The 21,155-nt window shown below is 53.6% G+C and overlaps 7 protein-coding genes across 7 annotated transcripts; 3 read left to right on the top strand and 4 right to left on the bottom strand.

Moving 5' to 3' along the window:
* Positions 1–492: 492 nt before the first annotated feature.
* Positions 493–1,794, bottom strand: M406DRAFT_326423 (NAD(P)-binding protein; the record flags this gene model as incomplete). Its single annotated transcript, XM_040920084.1, has 3 exons — positions 493–1,241; positions 1,330–1,653; positions 1,728–1,794. 3 exons carry the CDS (start codon positions 1,792–1,794, stop codon positions 493–495), a joined length of 1,140 nt encoding a protein of 379 aa, XP_040781979.1.
* A 948-nt stretch (positions 1,795–2,742) lies between these two features.
* M406DRAFT_326422 (uncharacterized protein) lies at positions 2,743–3,294 on the bottom strand (the record flags this gene model as incomplete). The annotated part of the gene is made up of 2 exons (XM_040920083.1): positions 2,743–2,771; positions 2,958–3,294. The coding sequence occupies 2 exons, from the start codon at positions 3,292–3,294 to the stop codon at positions 2,743–2,745; spliced, it is 366 nt and encodes a 121-aa protein (XP_040781978.1).
* Positions 3,295–4,525: 1,231 nt separating this feature from the next.
* Positions 4,526–6,127, top strand: M406DRAFT_105599 (uncharacterized protein; the record flags this gene model as incomplete). The annotated part of the gene is made up of 3 exons (XM_040915157.1): positions 4,526–5,621; positions 5,687–5,879; positions 5,942–6,127. Exons 1-3 carry the CDS (start codon positions 4,702–4,704, stop codon positions 6,125–6,127), a joined length of 1,299 nt encoding a protein of 432 aa, XP_040781977.1. The 5' UTR covers positions 4,526–4,701.
* Positions 6,128–6,502: 375 nt separating this feature from the next.
* M406DRAFT_35556 (uncharacterized protein) lies at positions 6,503–9,358 on the bottom strand (the record flags this gene model as incomplete). Its single annotated transcript, XM_040923202.1, has 16 exons — positions 6,503–6,814; positions 6,882–7,044; positions 7,117–7,166; positions 7,263–7,412; positions 7,476–7,559; positions 7,639–7,837; positions 7,891–7,989; positions 8,126–8,206; positions 8,262–8,307; positions 8,379–8,598; positions 8,688–8,731; positions 8,793–8,839; positions 8,899–8,943; positions 9,009–9,035; positions 9,187–9,237; positions 9,297–9,358. The coding sequence occupies 16 exons, from the start codon at positions 9,356–9,358 to the stop codon at positions 6,503–6,505; spliced, it is 1,680 nt and encodes a 559-aa protein (XP_040781976.1).
* A 986-nt stretch (positions 9,359–10,344) lies between these two features.
* On the bottom strand, positions 10,345–12,779 carry M406DRAFT_34350 (uncharacterized protein; the record flags this gene model as incomplete). Its single annotated transcript, XM_040921874.1, has 6 exons — positions 10,345–11,182; positions 11,244–11,374; positions 11,487–11,890; positions 11,981–12,144; positions 12,215–12,314; positions 12,404–12,779. The coding sequence occupies 6 exons, from the start codon at positions 12,777–12,779 to the stop codon at positions 10,345–10,347; spliced, it is 2,013 nt and encodes a 670-aa protein (XP_040781975.1).
* An 891-nt stretch (positions 12,780–13,670) lies between these two features.
* M406DRAFT_232888 (uncharacterized protein) lies at positions 13,671–14,465 on the top strand (the record flags this gene model as incomplete). The annotated part of the gene is made up of 1 exon (XM_040915920.1): positions 13,671–14,465. A coding segment is annotated over one exon (795 nt), but the record flags the coding sequence as incomplete, so codon positions are not given.
* Positions 14,466–15,645: 1,180 nt separating this feature from the next.
* M406DRAFT_326418 (uncharacterized protein) lies at positions 15,646–16,431 on the top strand (the record flags this gene model as incomplete). Its single annotated transcript, XM_040920082.1, has 1 exon — positions 15,646–16,431. One exon carries the CDS (start codon positions 15,646–15,648, stop codon positions 16,429–16,431), a length of 786 nt encoding a protein of 261 aa, XP_040781973.1.
* Between the last annotated feature and the right edge of the window lie 4,724 nt (positions 16,432–21,155).

Raw genomic sequence — 21,155 nt, 5'->3', positions numbered from 1 at the left:
GGGAGAAGGAAGTCTCCCATAATAGAGCCCAGCCAACATCGAGAATTTCCTCAAGACTTTCCCTTCTCTCTCTCTTTCTCGAACTCTCTCTCTTTGCTGATGCACCCTGGTGTTTATAGTAATCTACATACTGCATCCAATCTATGTGGTAGAATACTCACCCTGCTGACCCGCCCACTTTGGCAAACCTTAACATCTTTAGGAGTCTTAGACTAAAACCCTACATATCAAATCAAATCAAACCAACCATGGAATAGAAATTAGGATCTTACACACGACCATCGTGGGCCTCGATTGGGAGAATTGTGTATCTAAAGATCTGCGTCTCTTGCAGAGTATGCATCTCGTCTGACCGTGCCGCCCCCCCCTCCCAATACAGAGAGAGAAAAAAGAAGGAAAATAGATAAGGTGAGGGGAGGGCGCAAAGAGCTGACGAAAACCCATTAAAAAGAAAAAAAAAGAGATCCAATGCCTTGTTTGCTCATGCCCACCCTATGCCCCCGACATGTGAGCATCCGTGCCCTCGCCCGTCTCGGGCGCCTTACCTGCCCTCGCCTCGGCGTTGAGTTGGCTCTCGAATATATCCACCGCCACGCTGGCCTCGACGAAATCCTCCAGCTCCTCTGTAACGGTCTTGAGCTTTTCCCTGACCGCAATCGCACCCTCGAACCCGACAATATGCCTCGCGGGCGGGTTCTCTTCACCTCCAATTGCCGTGAGCACGTAAATGGTCTCCATGAGGAGCTGGTCGTACGAGGCCGAGGGCAGCTTCGTGAAGCGGTGCACGATTTCCGTCTCCCAGGGCTCGATCGCCGTCTCTGGATTCTCGTTTAGGGCCTTGGTGAGCATGTCGCGGATTGACGGTGCGCCGACAGTATTGAGCTCGCTATCGTAGCATGGCAGCTGTGGTGCAAAGATAATCTTGTTGGTCAGGTCCAGTATCTCCTTGTTGGGCTGCACGATCGTCACTTTGAGGTTGAATGGTCCGATCTCATATGCCAGAGAGTCGCAGAATCCTTCCAGCGCCCACGTCGCCGCCGTGTAGGTAGCCATCCCGGGGGTGCCAATGTGTCCTCCGATGCTGGTCAGGATGATAATGTGCCCGGTCTGCTGAGCCCGAAGCTGCGGGAGCGCAGCTTTGATGAAGTTGACCTGGGAGAAGTAGATCGTCTCGAACTGATCGCGCACGAGATTCTGGGTTGCAGGCGTTGTTGAGAGTTCCTCGACCGTGCCAACCACCGCTGAAGGACCGGATCAGATGCAGCACAAGGTACAAAACAGAACAGCCCACAGGTTGCAGAGCTACAGGTGGACTTGGAAGGGGCTCACCTTCAAATTTGCAGCACAGCAGGATATCAATTTTCCCGAAATGCAGGATAGCCTCCGCAACCGCTGCCCTACATAGGCCCATGGACCTGCCGTCACATCGTATCCCTCGTATGCGATCCTTCCAGCCCTCTCGGCCTTTTCGACTGCTCTTGCACTCGTTGATCAGCTCTTTGAATTCAGCACTTCGCTCCTCGTCTTCTATCTCTTGCGGCGGTAGACAGGCCACCACATAGTCCCCATGAGCGAGGAGCAGCTTCATCAGCCGTACGGCTAGTGGTGATAGCGCCTGCGTCAGGAACCATGTCCTTGGAGAATTATGAGGCGCTATGTAGTGTCCGTTAGTGTGATGTTCTTTTCATTCCACGGAGGTTTCATCATCACGAAGGGGGAAGACTTACGGAACGAAGGCCCTGAGCCGTGGCCGTGCCTGGGAGAGCCTCCTGCGGATGCTTTTCGTTCTGCCATGTCCTTGAGTTAAACGAAGACTCTTGAGGAATGGTACGCATGACAAAAGAAAAGACAAGGGACTATGTGCGTCAACAATATAAGACCGCGAAACAGCTGATGGCCGCGTCAATTCAAGCGCAACCAGAACCGAAGGTGCTCACGGGATGATCACACAACATGACAGCAGCCGTGCAAACACAAACACAAACACAAGGCAAAATGAAGCGGCATGGATTCCGGATGAACGACAGCAACAAAGGCTATAGCCAGGCTGCCGTTACTTCTTCTTCCGTGGTCCTGGGGGCCTGTGGAACAGTTTGACAGGGTGATGCTAGATGCAAACTTGGGTCTCCGTCTCGCAAGGACGTGAAGGTTGGGAGCAAACATGACAGGTGATCGTGGTGCCCAGGGCGAGCTGCAGGTAAACGTTCGAGTTGGTGGTCTCAAGGGAGGGAGGCGAGATCACGGACTGCTGATCGCTGCTTGCGCCAGGAATATATGTCAGGGGTGATATGGAAAAATTGGCAGAGTCGCACCACCTCGTCCTAAGCGGACCCGCACGCCTCGTCGACCTGGTGGCTGATGAGGGCGGGTGAATAATGCATAGAGCATGCTGCTTGCTAGTCGTGCTCGCGAGGCCGCATGACTCTCAATCTGGGTGTAATTTCTGCAATGCGAGGGTGTGTCGACATCGACATGCCATTGTCCCTGTCGAACTTTGGCCAGGGTGACATGGTGCATTTACAATGCCTGATCGAACCGATCAGTCACGGCAGTTGATCATCCGGCTCCCGGAAGCCAAAATGCATTGCCTAACATCACGGTCGTCATTGTCGACAAATCGCGAGCTTCACAGCTGCCGGTCAAGGACGGCCGAATGCAAAGGCCCAGCACAGGTGAGCTTGAAAGCGCCCCTTTTCGGAGACTCTCTCTATCTCTTTCGGTATTCTTCCAGAAAGAGCTTGGTTATGCGCTCGCTCGCTCGCTCCCACGATCTGCACCATCCAAGAGCAGGACGAGGAAACTTGGCACTCCGCTGTGTCTGTGAAGAGTGGCCGGGTAAAATGGGATGTTCGTACAGAGGAAGGAGAGAGGTTGAGATTGCAGACAACATGGGAGGCTCATTTCAAAAGATCGACATCACGAGAGATGAAGGAAACCTAAAAAGACAATAGACGTACCGTGGCTCTTCTCGCTTTCAGAATTGCTTCGCGAACGCCGCCCGCGCCCATTAACGACCCCAGCGCTAGCATCTCGGTCGCCATCTCCGTCTCCGTTCTTCTTTCTGGTCTTGTCTTTCTCGGATGTTTGCTCAGGCTGTGACTGCAGCTGCGCCTGCACCTCTGGAGATTCCTGAACTCGGTCCTGCTGCGAGTCGCTGGGGCTTGGACGGTCCAGGGGGTCGAGTTCTAGATCATCGTCGGGCCCCGGCGTGCTGTCCAGCGCGACTTCGATCTCATCTGCAACGTTGACGGCCGCCTCGAACGCCGCATCTGACGCAGGCCCTGGAGTAGACATTGGGACCTACCACAAAGAAAGACGCAGTGCAACCACCACGCCTGGGCTTGGGGAAACCGCTGTCCTTCTTCCAATGCTCAGCTCTGTGCCACCCAGAACCCCCGAGACGAGACAGGATCCAGACCGATTCCAGACCGAGCGAGACTCAAGATCCAATCCGGCTTCAGCTCAGGAGCGGCCAGGAACAGCGCAACATGGTACGTTGCCTCGTCAGATGTCGATGTTGTCGCGTGTATGTGTGTGCGGGTGTTGGTTGACCTCGGAATGCTGGCCCGTTCCCAGATCGAGCGAACCCTTCAGACGAGGGAGGAAAGGAAAAAGAAAATACGGGTTCAAATTCCCAGCGGCTGCCTCCCTGCTGGCGCTGCCTCGGCTGTATTCCAGGAGTGACAGCTCTAGCTTCTGCAACTCACGGGAGAAGAGTGTTTGAGGCTAACTGGAGCTTGTCTCGTCTGCCGGTCATTCTTCTGCAGTTCCGTCTAGCCGTGATGCATCCAAAGTAATCCGGGCAAGTTTTGCGGGAATGGTTGAGCCCCAACGCCTGGAAGTCAGGTAAGGATCCCCGCCTCAGCAGAGACTGGTCCCCTAACGTCCCAGTGGATGGGAAGGCCCCACCTTCTAAACTGCAGTGGGTGGTGTCAGTTAGTATGCCTTTCAAAGACCTGTAAAGCAAACAAGACAAGCCCTTACAATTCTGGTGCTTACTACAGTATGATATACCTATAAACAATGGGTGGGAGGAGTGTCACACTTTACTCGCCTTGTAGCACCTATCGCCTTGCCCTAATGCCAGACCCCAGTACTATGGTATTGCAGTGAAGTACTTGGGTACCTACTACAGTACTCTCGCCGTGGCCGTGGCAGCACCCGGTGCGTAAGGATGTACTCAGGTATCTTGAGCCGTCCGTGGTACCACCATTATAGTGTGTACGCCTGAGGGGCAGCGGGTAGATATACTTAGTACCCCCAATTTCTACCGCTGGCTTATACAACCGCCGCCATCGGGTGGGGGTCCTGCAGCTGCAGATCTGGGGAAACCTTGAGGACCCCTCCTGCCCCTCCCGGTTCGCAGCTAGCTCCCAAGCTTTGACTCACGTCATGAAAAGGTCCAAAAGGGAGGGATGGGAAAAAGCTTGCCGACACCGGGCAAATAATTCTTAGTCCAGGATGACACACAGGTCATCATCTCCTCTCAACAATTCTTCGCATTGAAACATCTTGAGGGAAGACAGACAGAGATTCGAGACAACCTTCTTCATCCAGCGTTGACTTGTCCCTCTACCTGTTGCGTTGCGTGATTCTCAACTGTTAGCCACCATATCACCACCGAGTCGCCCTTGTTCTTTCAACACACTCCCCCCCCCCCCCGGGCTTCCGCGACCCGAAGAAGAAACCAGAAAAAGAAACATGCCCACCCGCGAAGAGATCACGTATTTCGGCGCCGGCCCTGCCTTGCTGCCGACGGATGTCCTGCAGCAGGCCTCCCAAGCACTCCTCGACTACAATGGTACGGGCCTCGGCATCGCGGAGCACTCTCATCGCTCTCAGCTCGCCACTGATATCATTAACAACGCCAAGGCCGACTTGGCCACCTACCTTGACATACCCAGCGATGAGTACGAGATCCTGTTCATGCAGGGCGGTGGCAGTGGCGAGTTCTCCGCTACCGTGTACAACATGGTCGGCGCCTGGGTCACCCGGAAGAAGGCTGAGATCCTCGCTGCGAATGGGGTCGACGAGAAGGACTGCCAGGCTGAATTGTTAGAGAAGGAGCTGGCCAATGCTGTCGGCGGGCTGAAGCTGGACTATATCGTCACCGGCAGCTGGTCGTTGAAGGCGTACCAGGAGGCGCAGAGGCTGCTGGGCCCAGAGCATGTCAACCTGGTCTGCGATGCTCGGACCATCAATGATGGCAAATTCGGCAAGATCCCCGACCAGAACACCTGGAAGTTGTCCCCCGACGCAGCCATGGTGTACTACTGCGACAATGAGACTGTTGATGGCGTTGAGATGCCCAACTTCCCAGAGATCCTGGCGGCCAAGGCTGACGGGACTGGTCCCATCGTTGTGGCTGACATGTCCTCCAACATCCTGTCGAGGAGGATCCCGGTCAAGAATTACTCCTTGATCTTTTTCGGCGCGCAGAAGAACCTCGGATCCACTGGAATTACCGTTGCCATCGTCAAGAAGGATTTCCTGCCTCCTGCGGTGCCACAGCCAGCGCCAGCTCTGCTGCGGAAGCTTGGGCTTCCCATCGGGCCAGTAGTGCTGTCCTACGAGACGATTGCCAAGAACAACAGCCTGTACAACACGCTGAGCATCTTCGAGTATGCTGTGTTCCCCCACGCCACAAACCTAATCCATAATGAACCCTTAGACTAACAGCTCGCAGTGTGTACATCGCCGGCTCAGTACTGAAGAAACTCCTGGCTACTTTCCCTGACAAGGTTGACGGGCAGGAGGCAGTCGCTAACAAGAAGGCTCAGCTGATCTATGCAGCGCTCGAAGCACACCCTGGAGCATACAAGATCGTGCCTGACAAATCTGCCCGGTCCAGGATGAACATCTGCTTTCGCGTGACCAAGGTGAGAAAGATACCGAGCCCGGTTATCACACGACACCGACGTCATCATGTTTGCTGACGCAGGCGCTGCAGGGAGGTAATATTGACGAGGCTGAGAAGGCATTCCTCAAGCAGTCAACTGACTTGGGACTCACCGGCCTCAAGGGCCACAGAAGCGTTGGTGGTATCCGCGCCAGCAACTACAACTCTATTGCCCTAGAAGGAGCCGAAAAATTGGCTTCTTTCATCAACAAATTTGCGACGGCATGAAGTCCGTGTGCAAAGGTATCCGAGAGATGCGAACAACCTGGGCAAAGTCATGGTGCATTCAGTACGGCGTTCGGGAAGGGAAAAAGCAAAGTATCGGTGCACACCGACAATAGACTGAAAGCATCACCGCATCAACGCAGGAACGGCTGAGCTGTGCTTCCAATTCAACATCTGCACATCGGTGATATGACACATGCATTTCTCAGAAGATATATTATTAATTAGTGTGTCTGCACTTGGCAATATGAACCCTTGTCACAACCGTCAACGTCTCAGAAGCGCGATCCGGTCCTCCCACCATCCCTTGGAATCGTCCCTAGGACCTTTCACCATTAAAATGCAGCATGCGCCAGCGTCCTCAATAATACAGCAGCATTACAACCTATAGATTGGCTCATCTGGCGACCGCGACGATCCGGTATATCTCTTCTCTGGCGTCTCCATGAATGTCGGCATCCTTGACGCACTCGTGTACAGACTGCCCATCCACGTAGCATTCTGCTGAGCTGCTGTTGTCCTGCTCTCAGCACGCTCTCTCTGATTTTCATCCATGATCCGCAATAGGTCTTCCGTGATACTGAACAGCTCATCCATCTTTTCCAGGCTCATACCTTTCGTCTCGGGTATCAGGAAGTAGGCAAAGAAAAACGTGAGGGCGCAGAACGTGCCAAAAAGGATCCAAATTGCCTACATGGTGGAAATAAGTCAGTTGGTCGTTTCGCGGTCGCAGCGGATGTAGGAGAGCGAGACGTACAAAACCCAACGAGTTCATCATTGTCAGCGTCGACCGAGCGATGAGGAAATTGATCAACCATTGCGTCGCCGCCGCGATGGCGACATTGAGGGTACGAAGCCGCGCAGTTGGGATCTCGGAGACGTAGATCCAGCAGCATGGGCCCCATCCGAACTGGAAGAAACTGTCACGTCTGTCAGCCCTTCTTCTGTTTTTCTTTTCTAATAAGCCTGCACACGCGTTCGATGTTGCTCACCAGACGTATAGGTAGACACAGACGATCGCAACGTAGCCTAGCGGGGGAATCTGTCCGACGGTCGTTAGCTGTATAGACTCAACACAATAACCGGGTGACGGTTGTGTCTTCTTTCTTTCTCTCTTTCTTCATATATTCAAACTCACAGATTCCCTGTTGTCTGGATAAATCTTCTCATATATCCCAATCATGTACAGTGTCACCGCCTGCCCGACGCTGGATATCAGCAGACTCTTGCGGCGGCCCAGGCTGTCGGCTGCGAAGAGCAGAAAGGCCAGAGAGGAGACCATCTTCATCTATGCACACCAACAACATTAGTTCCTCCAGATGGGCGATGTCAGAGCTGGGCAAAAACTTACGACGCCATAGATACCAGTAGCAAAGAGCTGGGCTCTGGTAGTCGGAAGGCCCATGTCCTCGAAGATCTGTGGCGCGTAATAATTCTTTTGCACACGAGTGTCAGTGCTTATTCTTCACCTCGGAATACTAGCAAAGAAGTATCACCGGCAGCAAGGAGCTCACGAGGGTGTTTGTCCCGGTGATCTGCTGACAGACCATCAGTCCGATGGAGATGAGCGCTCGCTTCCGGTTCCCAGGGATCAACCACATCTCCTTCAGCAGTGTCCATGAGGTTGCTCCATCAACAAGTCGGCTCTCCATTTCGAGCTGGTCTGCCATGTCTTGGAGCTCGCCTGTGATGTACTCGTGATCGGACGGCAGACTAGGACATAATCAGCGACAGGACTTGTCACCACCCTGCGAGTTGGTGCTCACTTCGACAGCTCAGACAGGATCCGGGCCGCATCTTCCCACTGGCCGTTCCGGGCGCACCAACGTGGACTGCTCGTCGTAAGCATATTCCTGATAGACGTGCTGTCTTCTATAAAGCTTCCAATACTGATGGACACCTACCTCTCGGGGCATAGGATCATTGAAAAAGAGAGGAACCTGCGCATTCTGTCAGTTGCCTTCACGACAACGATGCAATCGTTGAGAAGTTAGCACTCACACAGCCGGAACCGCCTGTAAAGATAATGGAATTTGGTACACAGCAGCGGTGCTGTTGTTTTCCGACATTCCATAATTGATCCTGGGCCTCCTATGTCAGCCATACTTCAGTTCAAAGGACCATTTTCTTTACTGACCAGAAGGATATCCCAGTGCCAGTGACGATGAACAGTTGGTAGAAACCTGGCCCATGGATCAACAACAATCAGCAACAGCAACAGCGGTTGCGCCCTCAACAAACGTCAGAGACCTACCAGTGAGCCCACCCCGAATGGCTCTTGGCGCACACTCCGAGACATACAACGGCGTCAACATGGACGCGGCCCCCATTCCGAAGCCCGCAACCAGGCGACCCACGTACATGCAGGGAAGCGAGCCGCTGGAGCCGGCCTGGAGGGCAACGCCGATACAGGTCAGGAAGCCTGCGCCGACGAGGGGCCACTTTCGACCGAACTTGTCCGCGAGGAGGGATGCCTGTATACAGCCGTGTTGGTATGTCGAGCTTCCCGGCGAGTGGAATTTGAGGGGAGGAGAGGGGGCTCGGAAGAGAGAGATCTACTCACGAATAGGCTCGCGAAGAAACAGCCTGCCTGGAGGGTCGATACGACTGGCGAAACAACGTTGTTAGATATTGTTTGTCCCGCCCTGGACCGCTAGAGGGGACTTACTGTTCTCGCTGAGCAAAGGGTTCTGCGTGTCGTTGTAGTGGTAGTCTCTTGATGGTTCAGTTAGTCCGGACACACCTCGCTAGGCATTGGAGCATGGTATACTTACCTCTCAAATCGAGCGTATTCGAGGATTCCGCTGATCGCACCGATACTGGAGACCCGTCTAGCTTAGCATGTTTTGTTCGGCGGCGGCGGCGGCGTCGGGTGTGTACTTACTCCCAGCCGAAGAGCATCCCGCCAAAGCTTTCATCGGAGCTTTGTATCAGCTTAAAACTACATGGTTCCAGGCCGAATTATGGTGGTCATACCAGGCTAAAATACGTAGAGTCAGAAGACATCATCAGTACCGACGAGGCTGAGAGGGTGCCGAAAGAAGTTGACGATGCACTTGGACTTGCCTGAACATGACAATGTGATGACTCGCCATCCGTAGACCTCGAGGGGACTATCAACATATCCTCAGTCCATAGTCTCAACAATATAAAGTCGAGGAGAGAGACATACTCTGTCTGCATAGCATCATTGTGAACAACACGCGAGAGAAAGTTCGCGAACAATCTACCCATGATGACGGAGCGGAGATCTGTAAAGAGTGTTAGAGGAATGAAAGAGATTAGAAAGGGAGAAAGGTCTATTTCGAGGCCTTGTTCTAACACAAACACCCAAGCAAGAGATCAACGATCAAGGCGGATCAAAGACTATATAGATATAAAATGATACTTCGCTCGTGGCGATCCAACGGCACACCACATTGCTTAGGCATGAGATCATCTTGATGAAATGAGCTCACAAAAGACCTCATTCATAAGGGATCGATGATGCACCCCAACATGTTGGTACACAGGGGACATGCGCGTATTCTTCCGGGGATGCACTAGTTTGAGGAGCCTTGTGTAGTACAATTTACTTCGCCAGTATTTGACCAGTCACGGGCGTACGGGGTAACAGTAGTCAGCCTCTCACGGCAATATCTTCTCTCCATCATTCTGGATCATTCTCCCCAGGTCTTTCCTCATTCACCATGGAGATACCGGCGGCTATGCAAATCATTGACGCCTGAGAGATACTAATAGAGACGTACATCTTGGGAAAACTACGCGTAGCAGGCCTTTCGAACATGTTGCTATCCGCCGCATTACAAAGACAAATCTTGTCTACTATAGAACTTACACTCGAGAGTCCAAGAAAAGCCTTCTTCGTCTTTGGCCACACATGGGCGCACTGAAGACTTGAAATTGCTTCTTCTTCTGTTACGGGCGAGCTCTCACGTGCGCCTTCATCTCCTGTTATCTCACGCGTATTCTTGCCCTCTTTCATCTCTCCTTCTCGGGTCGTTGATATCTCCTGACTCCTGATGACCAGACCACTACTCTCTCACGGGCACACAAAGTTTTTACGAGTCCGAGTCCTTGCGTTACGATGTCTCGAAGATCCCTGTTCATTGACTGCCAGATCTACTTGGCTGCAAGAAATCTCACAAGATCCTGCACAGAGAAAGACATCAAAAGAAATAGAGAGACAGAGAGAGAGAGACTGGCCGCCCTCGCACAGCTTAATTCTGACCTATCTCCTCTTCTAGCCAGCGTGGAACAGCAGGCGGCCTCTCCCACCCGTCCAGGTACGTCTCCTTCTTGACCCCCTGAGCCGAAGGTTTGGCATAAACAGCCGAGACGTACCACACCGCGGTCCCGGCCCTGATTGTGTGCTGCAGCGTCGGGATGACGGTGCGACTATCCACCAGGTTCGAGTTCGGGTCGGCATTGACCAGCGTCGCCTGCCTCCCCGTGCGCTCTCCTTCCAGCGCCCTGATGCCCACCGCGCCCTTGGACACGGCAAAGGCACCCCTCGCGCCAGCCGTCCACGCCTCGGGGGTGTTCAGGTCGTAGTTCCCAATCAGCTTCGGCTGCGTCCCTTGGCCCTGCGCCGCGTCGTACAGATCCAGAAACCTCCCGTCGGGCTGCCGCTCGTTACAGATGGCAAACGACCCGTCGGCTGTCATGACCTCGCGCCCGGCCTCGATGTGGTGCGCGCGGAGGTGCCAGTTGGGGTGGGACTCCTCGGTCGGTATCAGGTACGTCTTGATCTTGACGTCTGCAAAGGGCCGCCAGACTGACACCAGCACGGGCTTGTTGCCGTCGTCGTCGTCGTCGCCGCGGGTCTCGATGGCGGCGTACTCTGACACCCTGCGGGTCTTCCAGTACTCGCCCCCGTCGTCGGACAAACCGAGCTGGGAGGCCAGGGCGTACTGCTCCAGTGTGAAGAGTCCTGGGGGCGCTGAGTAGCCGTATGCGCTGCTGTAGGCAAAACATCCGTATTTGGCGTGGGTGCCTTTCATGGGATAGCCACATGCCTGGCCTGATGACAAGAGCATGCAGTGTCCGCCAATATTCCTGCCAAAGGTGTTGGTATAAGTGAATATTAACCATGGTCTAAGCACAAGTCCAGACTCACGTCATAATATGGCCAGGCTGTTTCAGTGATCTTATCTTTGGGATGACATCCCATTGGGACTCCTCTTTAGAAGTCCAGAACGGGTGTGTGTCGGGTACAGCGAGGCAGATAAAAGCCAGACAAGCCCAGTACTGAAGAGGGAGAACGTATTAGCAAAATGAGACCAGAGAACAAAAAGACGCAGAAAGAAGAAAGAAAGAAGAAGAAGAAAAGACAAAAACCCAGCACGCATTGAAGACTCACAGGACTGCCCGGGCTATTGTAGTTCTCAGCCATATACATATTAGGATACGAGTACCCAATGGTCAGCGTCCCAGACGAGCCCCAGATGTTAGGCTGCGTCTGCCACCAGCGCAGATGGCGCAGCACAATCCCCTTGACCATCCCCCACGTCAGAGGCGCGGGCAGCTCGACGTCAGCATATGCGAGGGCGCCCCAGAACGAGCACATGGCGAAGCGATATCCAACACTGCGTCCAAAGGGGATCGCCCGGCCTTCTTGGTCGAAATAGTGCGCCAGGTCGAGAGCGACCACCTGCGCGCGCTTCTTGAACTCGGCCGCGCGCTCTGGGTCCTCCTTTCCGGCGAGGTTGGCGTATAGCAGCTGCAGGAAGTGGATCGCAAAGCTTGAGGAGTAATAGTCCATCTCTAAAGGTGCGTGCACGTGCGTGTGAGTGAGAGGATTTGGGAGGCGATGACCAGGTGCCTTCATGACCGGATGGAAGGGGGACAACTCACGATGAATGTGCTCGGGCCCATCGTTAGACCATCCCTCTCCTCGGTAGAATGTGTTCAGGTGTTCGATGTCACTGTCCAGCCGTTCTTGAGAGAACTTTCCACCGTTCTTCTTAAGCCCTAGGTTGGCAAAGACTCGAAACCACAGCCAGTTGGTATTGGGCATGCTAGTTGCTCTCAAACATTAGCTCGTTATCCGTCTATCATCATCGTCATGGTCGTGGCTCAACTCCTCACTTCTTCTCATTGATCGAGTTCCCCAGCCAGTTCTCGACATTCGTCCTCTCCTTTTCCGACATCGAGTCCCATATCTGAGGCGCAACAGCCAGCGCAAAGCCTGGTGGGTTCCAGCGATCAGCCACACATACACCAACCTCATCCTTGAGCAAACAGGAAGACCAGCATTTTACTTGTTATAATTCTTACCTAGAGGGCACATCTCCACCATCCGCTGGTCGTTATCCCGCGGGAAACCCCAGTACTCAGGGTTCTCAGGGTCTGTTCCCGCCTTGATGCCATCGATCCAGAGCTTAGTCCCCTGGTAGTCACCACTTCCGGCCAAAAGACACGCCAGCCCCCAGAGCGGGCGACAGATCCCCTCGACTTCGGAGGCTGTCTGGTCAAAACGGACGCCCGTCGCGCCTGGAACCCTCACGCGAGCTTTCTGGGGCGAGAAGAACGGCTCGAGGGGATCCAGCAAGGTCCGGAGCAGCTCTTGGACCGAAGCACGGTCGGAGACGTTGACTTTGGAAAATGGATGGACTCCGTCGTATCCAATGACCAGGCCCGTCTTGGTCGCCATTGTGAATGTAAATTGTCTCGGAGTAGAGACTGCTAATGAGAAGGAGGATGAGGAGCTCAGAGGCCTAAGTGAATATGTCTCTGGGTTGGGGAGGAGTCCAGTATTACAGGAGACATCATTTCCAGGTACTTTACTTTATTAGCCTGACATCTCGTATGCCATTCTCCCGATCCCGATCCACACCACGACGCACATGAAAGAAAGAGTAGAGCCACTCACTCCGGTACTATTGCCGGGATGCCTGCAGTTGGAGTCCAAAGTGGACGTGATGAGTGAGGGGCTTAGAGAAATCAGTGGGGTCCTGGGAGCATCTTCCGGTGGCGGCTAAATGCCATAGTAACATCTTTACGCCGTTATAAGTTAAATGGTATTATTAGCAGCTGTGTGTACCTTGCATGATCTTATTCCAAGAGACCTCATTCGTTTGGACTTTGTTTGTTGTCAGAAACATCTGACAAATTTATAGACTTACGACAATTCATGGTTCTCGGAAATCAATTGAAAGTAGTGGCACTCAATTATCGGCAAGAGAACCTGCAGCAAGTGTTGTTACAGTATTACCACTAGTAATTATACTGACTCAGCATACGATTGACTATCAGAACGCGGTGAAGGAAAATTCCTCCCTTGATGAATCCGTGATGCTGGGCGAAAGTGCTCTTGGAGTCATCTTGGTCCCATTGAACAACTATTGATCTATTGATCTCAGCAGCAAATCAGATCCTTTTTTACCTACTGTAGTCTGAGTACCTACTGTAGTCTGAGTCAGAGAGCATCCAGAACACTTCAACCTGTATGGATGCGGTCCAATTTCCGACGCCACCCAACACAATGTCCATCACCGGCGACTTGCCATCGCGCTCAGTCGGGCCTGCGTCCTCCTCAAGCTCAAGCTCTCGCCAAATCCAAATCATGTCAGACCTGCACCTCGAGCACGGGCAACAGTACGCAACGTTTGATTTCCCCGTCACAGCACCATGGCTTGTGCTTGCCGGAGACATCGGCCGCCTGGTCGACTACGACAAGTACCACGAATTTCTTCGGCGGCAGGTTGACCGCTACGACCGCGTATTCCTGGTCCTCGGAAACCACGAGTTTCACGGGCTCACATACGAGGAGGGAGTCGAAAGGGCTCTGGAGCTGTCACGAGAGCCATCTCTTGCGTCCAAGTTGACGCTACTTCATCGGAGGACCTGGCAGGATGGCGATGATGGCGGCCCTAGCCAGGTGGTGGTCATGGGCTGTACTCTGTGGTCTTGCATCCCTGCTTCAGCGAAGCAGATTGTCGAGTCCAAGACCAGTGACTTTAGGAACATCAAGGCATGGTCCGTAGAGAAGCACAACGAGATACACGCCCAAGAAGCTGCGTGGCTCCATGACAAGCTTCTGCATCATTCCAGTAGCATCAGTAATAACACAACACCAGCCGAGCCTAATGGGAGGAAGAAGAATCGAAGGAACATAATAGTTGTGACGCACCACGCCCCGAGCGCGGACGGGACGTCTTCGCCGGCATATGCTAGCAACCCTTGGACGTTCGCATTCGCAACAGACGTGCTGCCCAGTCTGGATCTAGAGGTAGTCAAGGCGTGGGTTTTTGGGCATACACACTACACGACCGATTTCTTCTGGAATTCGGTTCAGGTGGTCGCAAATCAGCGAGGCTATGTCCTCCCTGGGAGCAAACCGCAGGATGTTACTGAACGCGAAGCAAAACGGACAAGGGAACCAAGACCAGATATCCATATATTTGACCTAGAAAGAATGATAGAGATTTAACCAGACTTTGATACTACCTATAAAGCAAGAGAATTTTAATATTACCTGAATATAAAGGTTGAACTCAAACTCCTTAGCTGCAGGTGGACACCGAAACTTTCAAATTTCTGAGTCTAAAAGGGCATAATTTTTGTAATTCAGGGATGAATCACAAAAGGGCGAGTTTCTTGGATTTGTCTGCTATGATTACCATAAAGCGGTTGGTCTACTGTCAATAGTGACCAGTGCCTATAACTTTGTACAAGTAGAATGAATGAAGTTTATGACCACATGACTATTTCGACTATTGGGAATTTATCTGGATTACTTTCTTCCACCCTCCCCCCCCTCATCCTTCTTCTTCTTATTTATAAAAATAGAAGGAAGAAAAAAAAGACATCTTTTTCAAAACATAATTCTAGAGGGGGAAAGGGCATCGAAATCAGAAGAGAGCTGAAGTGTGAAGTAATGACTTGCCACTTTTCCAATCACGATTAGTGACTTTGTTAAGACTTCTCAGAATCATTTGAGAATCTGCTTTTCAATTACGTGGGAAATGTGATTGCAGCATGAGAATCCACGGGTCTGGATGAGAATAAAAAAATGAAGATCACAAGATAAATCTAGCACTCATCCAGAGTCTCAGTAGGCATCCATTGTTTAATTCCATAACAAGAGCCCTTCATCAATCGAGTACCAGGAAACAGAGCGTATAGAGTACTGTAGTAAAGAGTAATGAGAACCTATTTGACCCAATATTCTTTCCTGCAATCCTGACAAACTGCATTTGACCCATCAGAGTGCCCCACCAAGCTGAACGCCCATGTGCATTCCAGTGCCAATCCACATGGAAGGGGGACCCGCAGGCCACCTGGCACATGCAGGTTCGGTCATCTCTTTCTCTCTTGTTAGTTCCGGCTTCGAACCAAGTCCTTCTCCCTCGACATTGGAACAAAACAATGCGACTACTTGCATACTTTCGATCAAGCTGAAGACCATTGCCACTAACACCACAAACATCACATTTTCTTTCTGACCTACAACATCAGCTTGTGTCGTCGAGGATGCCATCAACCTTTCATTACGAGGCAGCCACCCTCACTGGTAGATGATCGAGACTTGGGGCCCCGACCGCCTCCTGCTGGCAGGGCGGGCCCTCGAGCATGGCATGATGAAAACACACTCCAGTCTAGGCCAGGAGCACCAGCAGCAGCAGCAACAGCAGGTGGTTGAAAGACACGACGGACTCTCAGCACCACCACCACCTCAAAGGGCACCAGAGCGCAATGGCAGCAGCAGTCCCCAGCGGCACCACTCACCGAGACGCGATCTCCAGCCTGCAAGAGGCTGTCTGAGGAAAAGAAAGGACGCGACTGTACCAAACCACCACCAACATCACCAGCAGACAGGAGGGGGCGTGAGAAGCCCCACGAAGCAAGTCGGGTTCAGCACATGGGCCCCACAATGCCTCGTCACCGGTCAGGCCTACGAGCGCCACCACCACCAGCCACCGGACGGAAAGGCGTGGCGGCGCGCGCAGGCGGTGAAGATGCGCGAGGGCAGGATGCGACAGGCCGTGCTGGGGGCGGAGGAGTACCGGCCGTACGTGAAGGAGGAGGAGGTGGACCGCTGGGCCGACAGGGGCTGGGCGCCGATGGGTCTTGTGGAGGACACGCCCATGGGGGGCATGTCGCTGGAGATGGACCTGGCGGCGGCGCAGTGGCACGCTCGGCAGGTGGAGTTTGACCAGAGGCTGGCGGAGAATCATGAGCTGGCGCAGAGGAACAGGGAGGATGTGCAGCGGGAGACCAGGAGGATGTTCGGTGCTGGCGCCATGGGGACGAGGGAGTTTGTGCACTATCGGCTTAGACACATGAATGGGAATCCTCAATAATACGTAGTGTTCAAGAGACAAGACAATTTTGTTTGGGCTGTGGACTGTGGAGGAGTTTGGACTTGGACGCCTCATATCAAGTCCTTACAAACCTCTTGCTTCTTGTCAAGCAACATGCCGTTGTCCTTGGTGCGTTGGGTCTCGCAGAAGGCTGAGAGGCTGGATTGGGCTTATAAGATCAGTCGACAGTATGCAAGTGATCACCACAACACGTCAAGGAGCCTGCGAACACGAGGAACAAAGATGGCCGGAGCGAGAGCCTGACAGAGGAAGAATAAGAAGAAAAGAAAGAAGAAGAAAAAAATAGCTAAGGTGATGGGCTCGCTCTCATTAATAGCTTCGAAGTAGTTTGTCCCAGTGGCCTCAGGAAAAGTTGTTTGTGAGATATACACACGGAGAGTTGCGGTGCAGTGCGAAGAAAAATCAAGACAAGAGATGGGAATGCAATCACAAACGAGCGTGACTTCTCTGTAGCAAAGTGATCGGCTGTAGAGGCGATCGGAACAAGAAACTTCTGGTCAGAATGAACAATTCACCGGGTGGCCAAAGAAAGCCAGGAGGCCAAACGTGTTTAAGGCCCATGTCTTTCGTCCAGCCGCTCATCTTCGAAATGCACATGTCTCGCGTGAAAGCCCAAATCGGGCTATTGGAAACGAGACCCTCGACAAGAAAAGATCTAGGATGCCGAAGAAAATGGCAGACTTTGCTTAACTTGGCAGACAAATCAGGAGGCTACTGGCCCGTTAGGATCCTCTTTTGATGATCATCAACGGTGAGTTTTCTTGGCGGGGCGTGGCTCGAGGAAGAATGCTTTTGCCTCTGGCTGTACACTCGTTCCGGAGGACCGCAGTAGCAAGCAGCAGCCCGCACCGAACGCGTCCTGAAGAGGCAAGACGGAGCATTTCAGAACGCGTCGCCGCAGATTGCCTCTTTGATTGCGACTCGTGTTTATGTTTGAGACATTGGCAATGTTTGGATACAAGAAAAGAAAAAGAAAAGGTCGACTTGAGTTCTCGTAGCTGGAAGGAATGCTGGCGTGACGGCCGCCCGTCCTCTCTTTTTTGCCGCTGCTCTCTGCGCATCATGGCGTGTCACGCATTCCAACGCGCCCACCAAGGACCCGACCACGACTTCATCTCCCAGCAGGATTCCTCTCTCTGGTCTTGTTTAAAAAGAACGGAGCCCATGTGTTCTCGATCCAGGCTGCGCAGGAGGCCTTCTTGCTCTTTCAAAAACTCAGCAAGAAGCAGTCGCTCGTTTTCCCCCTTCTTCTTCTTTATCCTTTTGCCTGCCCTTCTTCTCGCTCCTTTTTTCTGCTTTTCAAGCAAGGCCAGAAGCATCAACTAGACACACAAACACGCACAACGCATTCTTGTTGTCGTGGTCTCTTCTTTTCTCTTCTGTCCGTCCACTCGTTCAAAAACCACACACACACACACACACACCGTCCAATATGGGAATCTCCGCAGCTCTGATGGCGAGTCTCCTCGCCGCCACGGCGGCAGCACAGGGTGTCACCGTCATTACCCAGATCGGCACAGTGACAGCATGTTTTGCCTACAACAACGTGCCCCCGACCCTCTCCGTCGGGCCCACGCCCCACGTCACCAGCCCGCACGAGAAGGGCCAGCCCACCACGGTGAACGTCGAGGCGCCCTCGTGCAACTCGTGCGGCTGCCAGGGCGATGGCTGCACCGCCTACAACATCTACCAGACGACGTACCCGGGCCTGGACAGCAGCACCGGCGCCTGCGACCAGGTCTACCACGTCACCGAGACGTACAAGGGCGTCAGCAAGAAGCCCAAGGTGAGCACAACGGGCTGCCCATTCGGCTTCACCACCACGACCGCCTCGTGCGACGTGTGCGCCACCCCTACCACGGCCGTCGTGACGTGTCCTGTCACCACGTGCCCATATGTCACGGGCCTGTCCACGCCGAGCCCTGCGCCCGCCGGCGTCTCGGCGTACGAGTTCTGCCCTGCTGGCGAGAGCCCTGGCTCGAAGGCGGCCGCTCCGCCAGCCGGCGGTTCTGCTGCCGTCCCCGCCGCTCCCGGTCTGGGCTCTGGCTCTGGAGCTGGTGCCGGCGCCGGTTCAGGCGCCAACTCGGGCTCTAGCGCCAACAACCAAGGCTCTGGAGCAAAGGCTGGTGCTGGTGCTGGTGCCGGTGCCGGTGCTGGTGCCAAAGGTGCTGGTTCTGGGGCGAATGCAGCGGCCGGCGCCAACGCTGCTGCTGGTGCACAGGCCGGAGGTGCGAACGCTGCTGCTGGAGCTGGAGCTGCCGCAACGGCCGCTGCCGCCGGCTCGAATGCTGGTGCTGCTGGTGCCGCCGGCGCGAACAGTGGTGCCAACTCGGGTGCCAACAACGGTGCGAATTCCGGTCAGAACGCTGCAGCTGGTAAGTGCAGACCATCCTCTTTTCTCCTTCTTTCCTTCCAGTTCACCTTCCCCTCCTCCCCTGCTTTCCCATCATGATCAACCATCCCTTCGAGACACTCAGGATAACTGACCCGTGACTGGCATCCAAAACAGCCCCGGCACCAACCGCCGTCCCAGCGTCCGCCAACCGCTCTCTGGCTCCCTTGGTCGGCGGCATCATCGGCTTCCTTGTTTCGTTCGTTGCTGTCTATCAGTAGTAGGAGAGCATCTGACCAGAGTGATAATGTCTCTAATCTTGTCGGTGGCTTGGTGCCAAGAGCTGCGAGGGTGGTGCTCGGGGTCATGGAGGGAATGAATTCTTTTTTTTTTTCTTTCTTTTTTTTCGTACACAAATTGATTTGGTTGCTATAAACCACACCCGTTTTCTGTTCTCTCTCTCTTTTTTCTCTCCTTTATAACATTACCAGATTATAATACGCTGTACATAGTTTTGCTGTTGAATCGTCAAAGAAGGGATATTAATCGAATGATATATGCATGGTCTGCTGGAAAAACTTGTGAAAATAAGCCAAACAATCTCAACAAAGTATTTGTGAAGTTTCCAAATGCATCCCCATCCTCACCTGGAGAGTAAAAATTGAGCCGTGGTGGTTGAGTTGATACTTGCAATTTACCGCTCATTGCTACGCGCTGGACGCGTCAAACGAAACCCTTGCTCGAGCCCTGTCCTGTGGAGACTCGCATGAGGGTCTGTGAGCTGGTCTGACAAGGCGCAAGAGATTTGGTGGTCGTTTCGTCCGAGGCATGGCAAGAGGATTGCATTATGGCCCATCTAACGCGTGTTCGTGTTTGGTTGGAATTTACCACAATCAAACTTGTACTAAGTAGTTTGCTATAGCAGGTGCTAACTGTCTGTCGTGGTTGATGATGTCAGCAAGTCAAGGATCCTCCCTCCTCTCTCCGCCGGGAGCGGGAGCAGGTAGAAAATGCGAACAAAACCCAAACCAATAAACCATGTCTCGTTCTGAATAGCGGAGCCATGCCCTTTCTTTCCATTATTATATATTTACAGCTGTAACGTACGTAGACAGGCGACAAAACTAAAACAGTATAGTCAAGTGTGAACTGTCAAGCAATACGACCCAACGCAACCACCATGGACAACCCACGCCCACGCCCACGCCCACGCCCACTGGAGGGTTTTCTCTCCACCTCACTCCGTCACATATTCGTTGGGGTGGGCTGGTTCCTCCAACTCTTTTTGTAGCTGAGAATGCGCTCATATGCTATATGACAAAAAAGATGCAACTCTAGGCGTTCCATGTTGTTGTGAAGCTCGGGCGGTTCAACCACTTTAAGCGGTCACCTCCTCCTGTGCTCTGGGTGTTGGTACATCGTTCCCCTCCCCTCCTTCTCCTTCCCCACTACCTCCTCCTCCTCCTCCTTCGTTTTCTGGCTCTAGCCTGTTCACAATGACGCTGCCCGTCTCATCCTTATCGGCCTCCGTGTCTAGTGGGGCCTCATCGCCATTTGTCTTGTCACTGCCTCTTGTCGGTGGCCGTGCGCTCGTTGTCTTGTCTCGCCTCCTCCGCCTCGCGCTCCTCTCATCTTGCGCTGTCCTGCGCCTGGCCTCCCTTCTCCTGTCGTCGCCCTCGTCGTCGCCGTCTCGCATGCCCTGCAACAACATGGCCGCCCGCTGCGCAACATCGTCTTCCTCCTCCCTGGGCGATGCCAGCGAGGTCGGCGAGAGCAGGTTGCCGGCTGCACTGCCATTGGCCGATGTGTCGTCTGTGCCATGGCTGTCGACGCTCTTGGCAGACTGGAGCCCGGCCTCTGCCTCTGGGATCTCGTTGAGATCTGGTATCTTCTGGCCCGAGGCGACCCGGACCTGATGCTTGTTCTGGAGCCACAGACGTCTCCTGCGGTCTCTCTCGTTTCTTGTCTGCGGCGCCGCAGCACGCAGCTTCTCGAGCAGGCTGTCCATTGCCCCTGCACTGCTGGGGCTGACAGGCCCCGCATCGGCCCGGCCGTTGGCCGCCACCTTGAGGTTTGCGTTCTTCCGGCGCATGGATTCCTCGTTGATCCTGCGCTGCTTCTCAAAGGTAACGTTCTTCTCACGCGACCTCTTCCACTCGCTGATGAAGAGCGCCAGCTTGGCGAAGAAATCCCGGCGAGCATTCTCGTCCGTGGAGTCTTCGCCGTAGAAGGCCATGATCTCGTGGTAGGTCCTCAACATCTCCTCCAGGTACAGGTCCATCTGCTCGGCCTTGCGCCTGGCCTCCTTCATGCAGCGCTGCACGATCTGAGAGACGCGGTCCTGCGGGTGGAACTTCTTAGGATCAGACAA

This window comes from Cryphonectria parasitica, assembly GCF_011745365.1.
Source record: "Cryphonectria parasitica EP155 unplaced genomic scaffold M406scaffold_1, whole genome shotgun sequence".
In the NCBI taxonomy this organism is placed as follows: domain Eukaryota; kingdom Fungi; phylum Ascomycota; class Sordariomycetes; order Diaporthales; family Cryphonectriaceae; genus Cryphonectria; species Cryphonectria parasitica.
The sequence above is the reverse complement of the archived record's forward strand: the minus strand, read 5'-3'. Positions and strand labels throughout refer to the sequence as shown.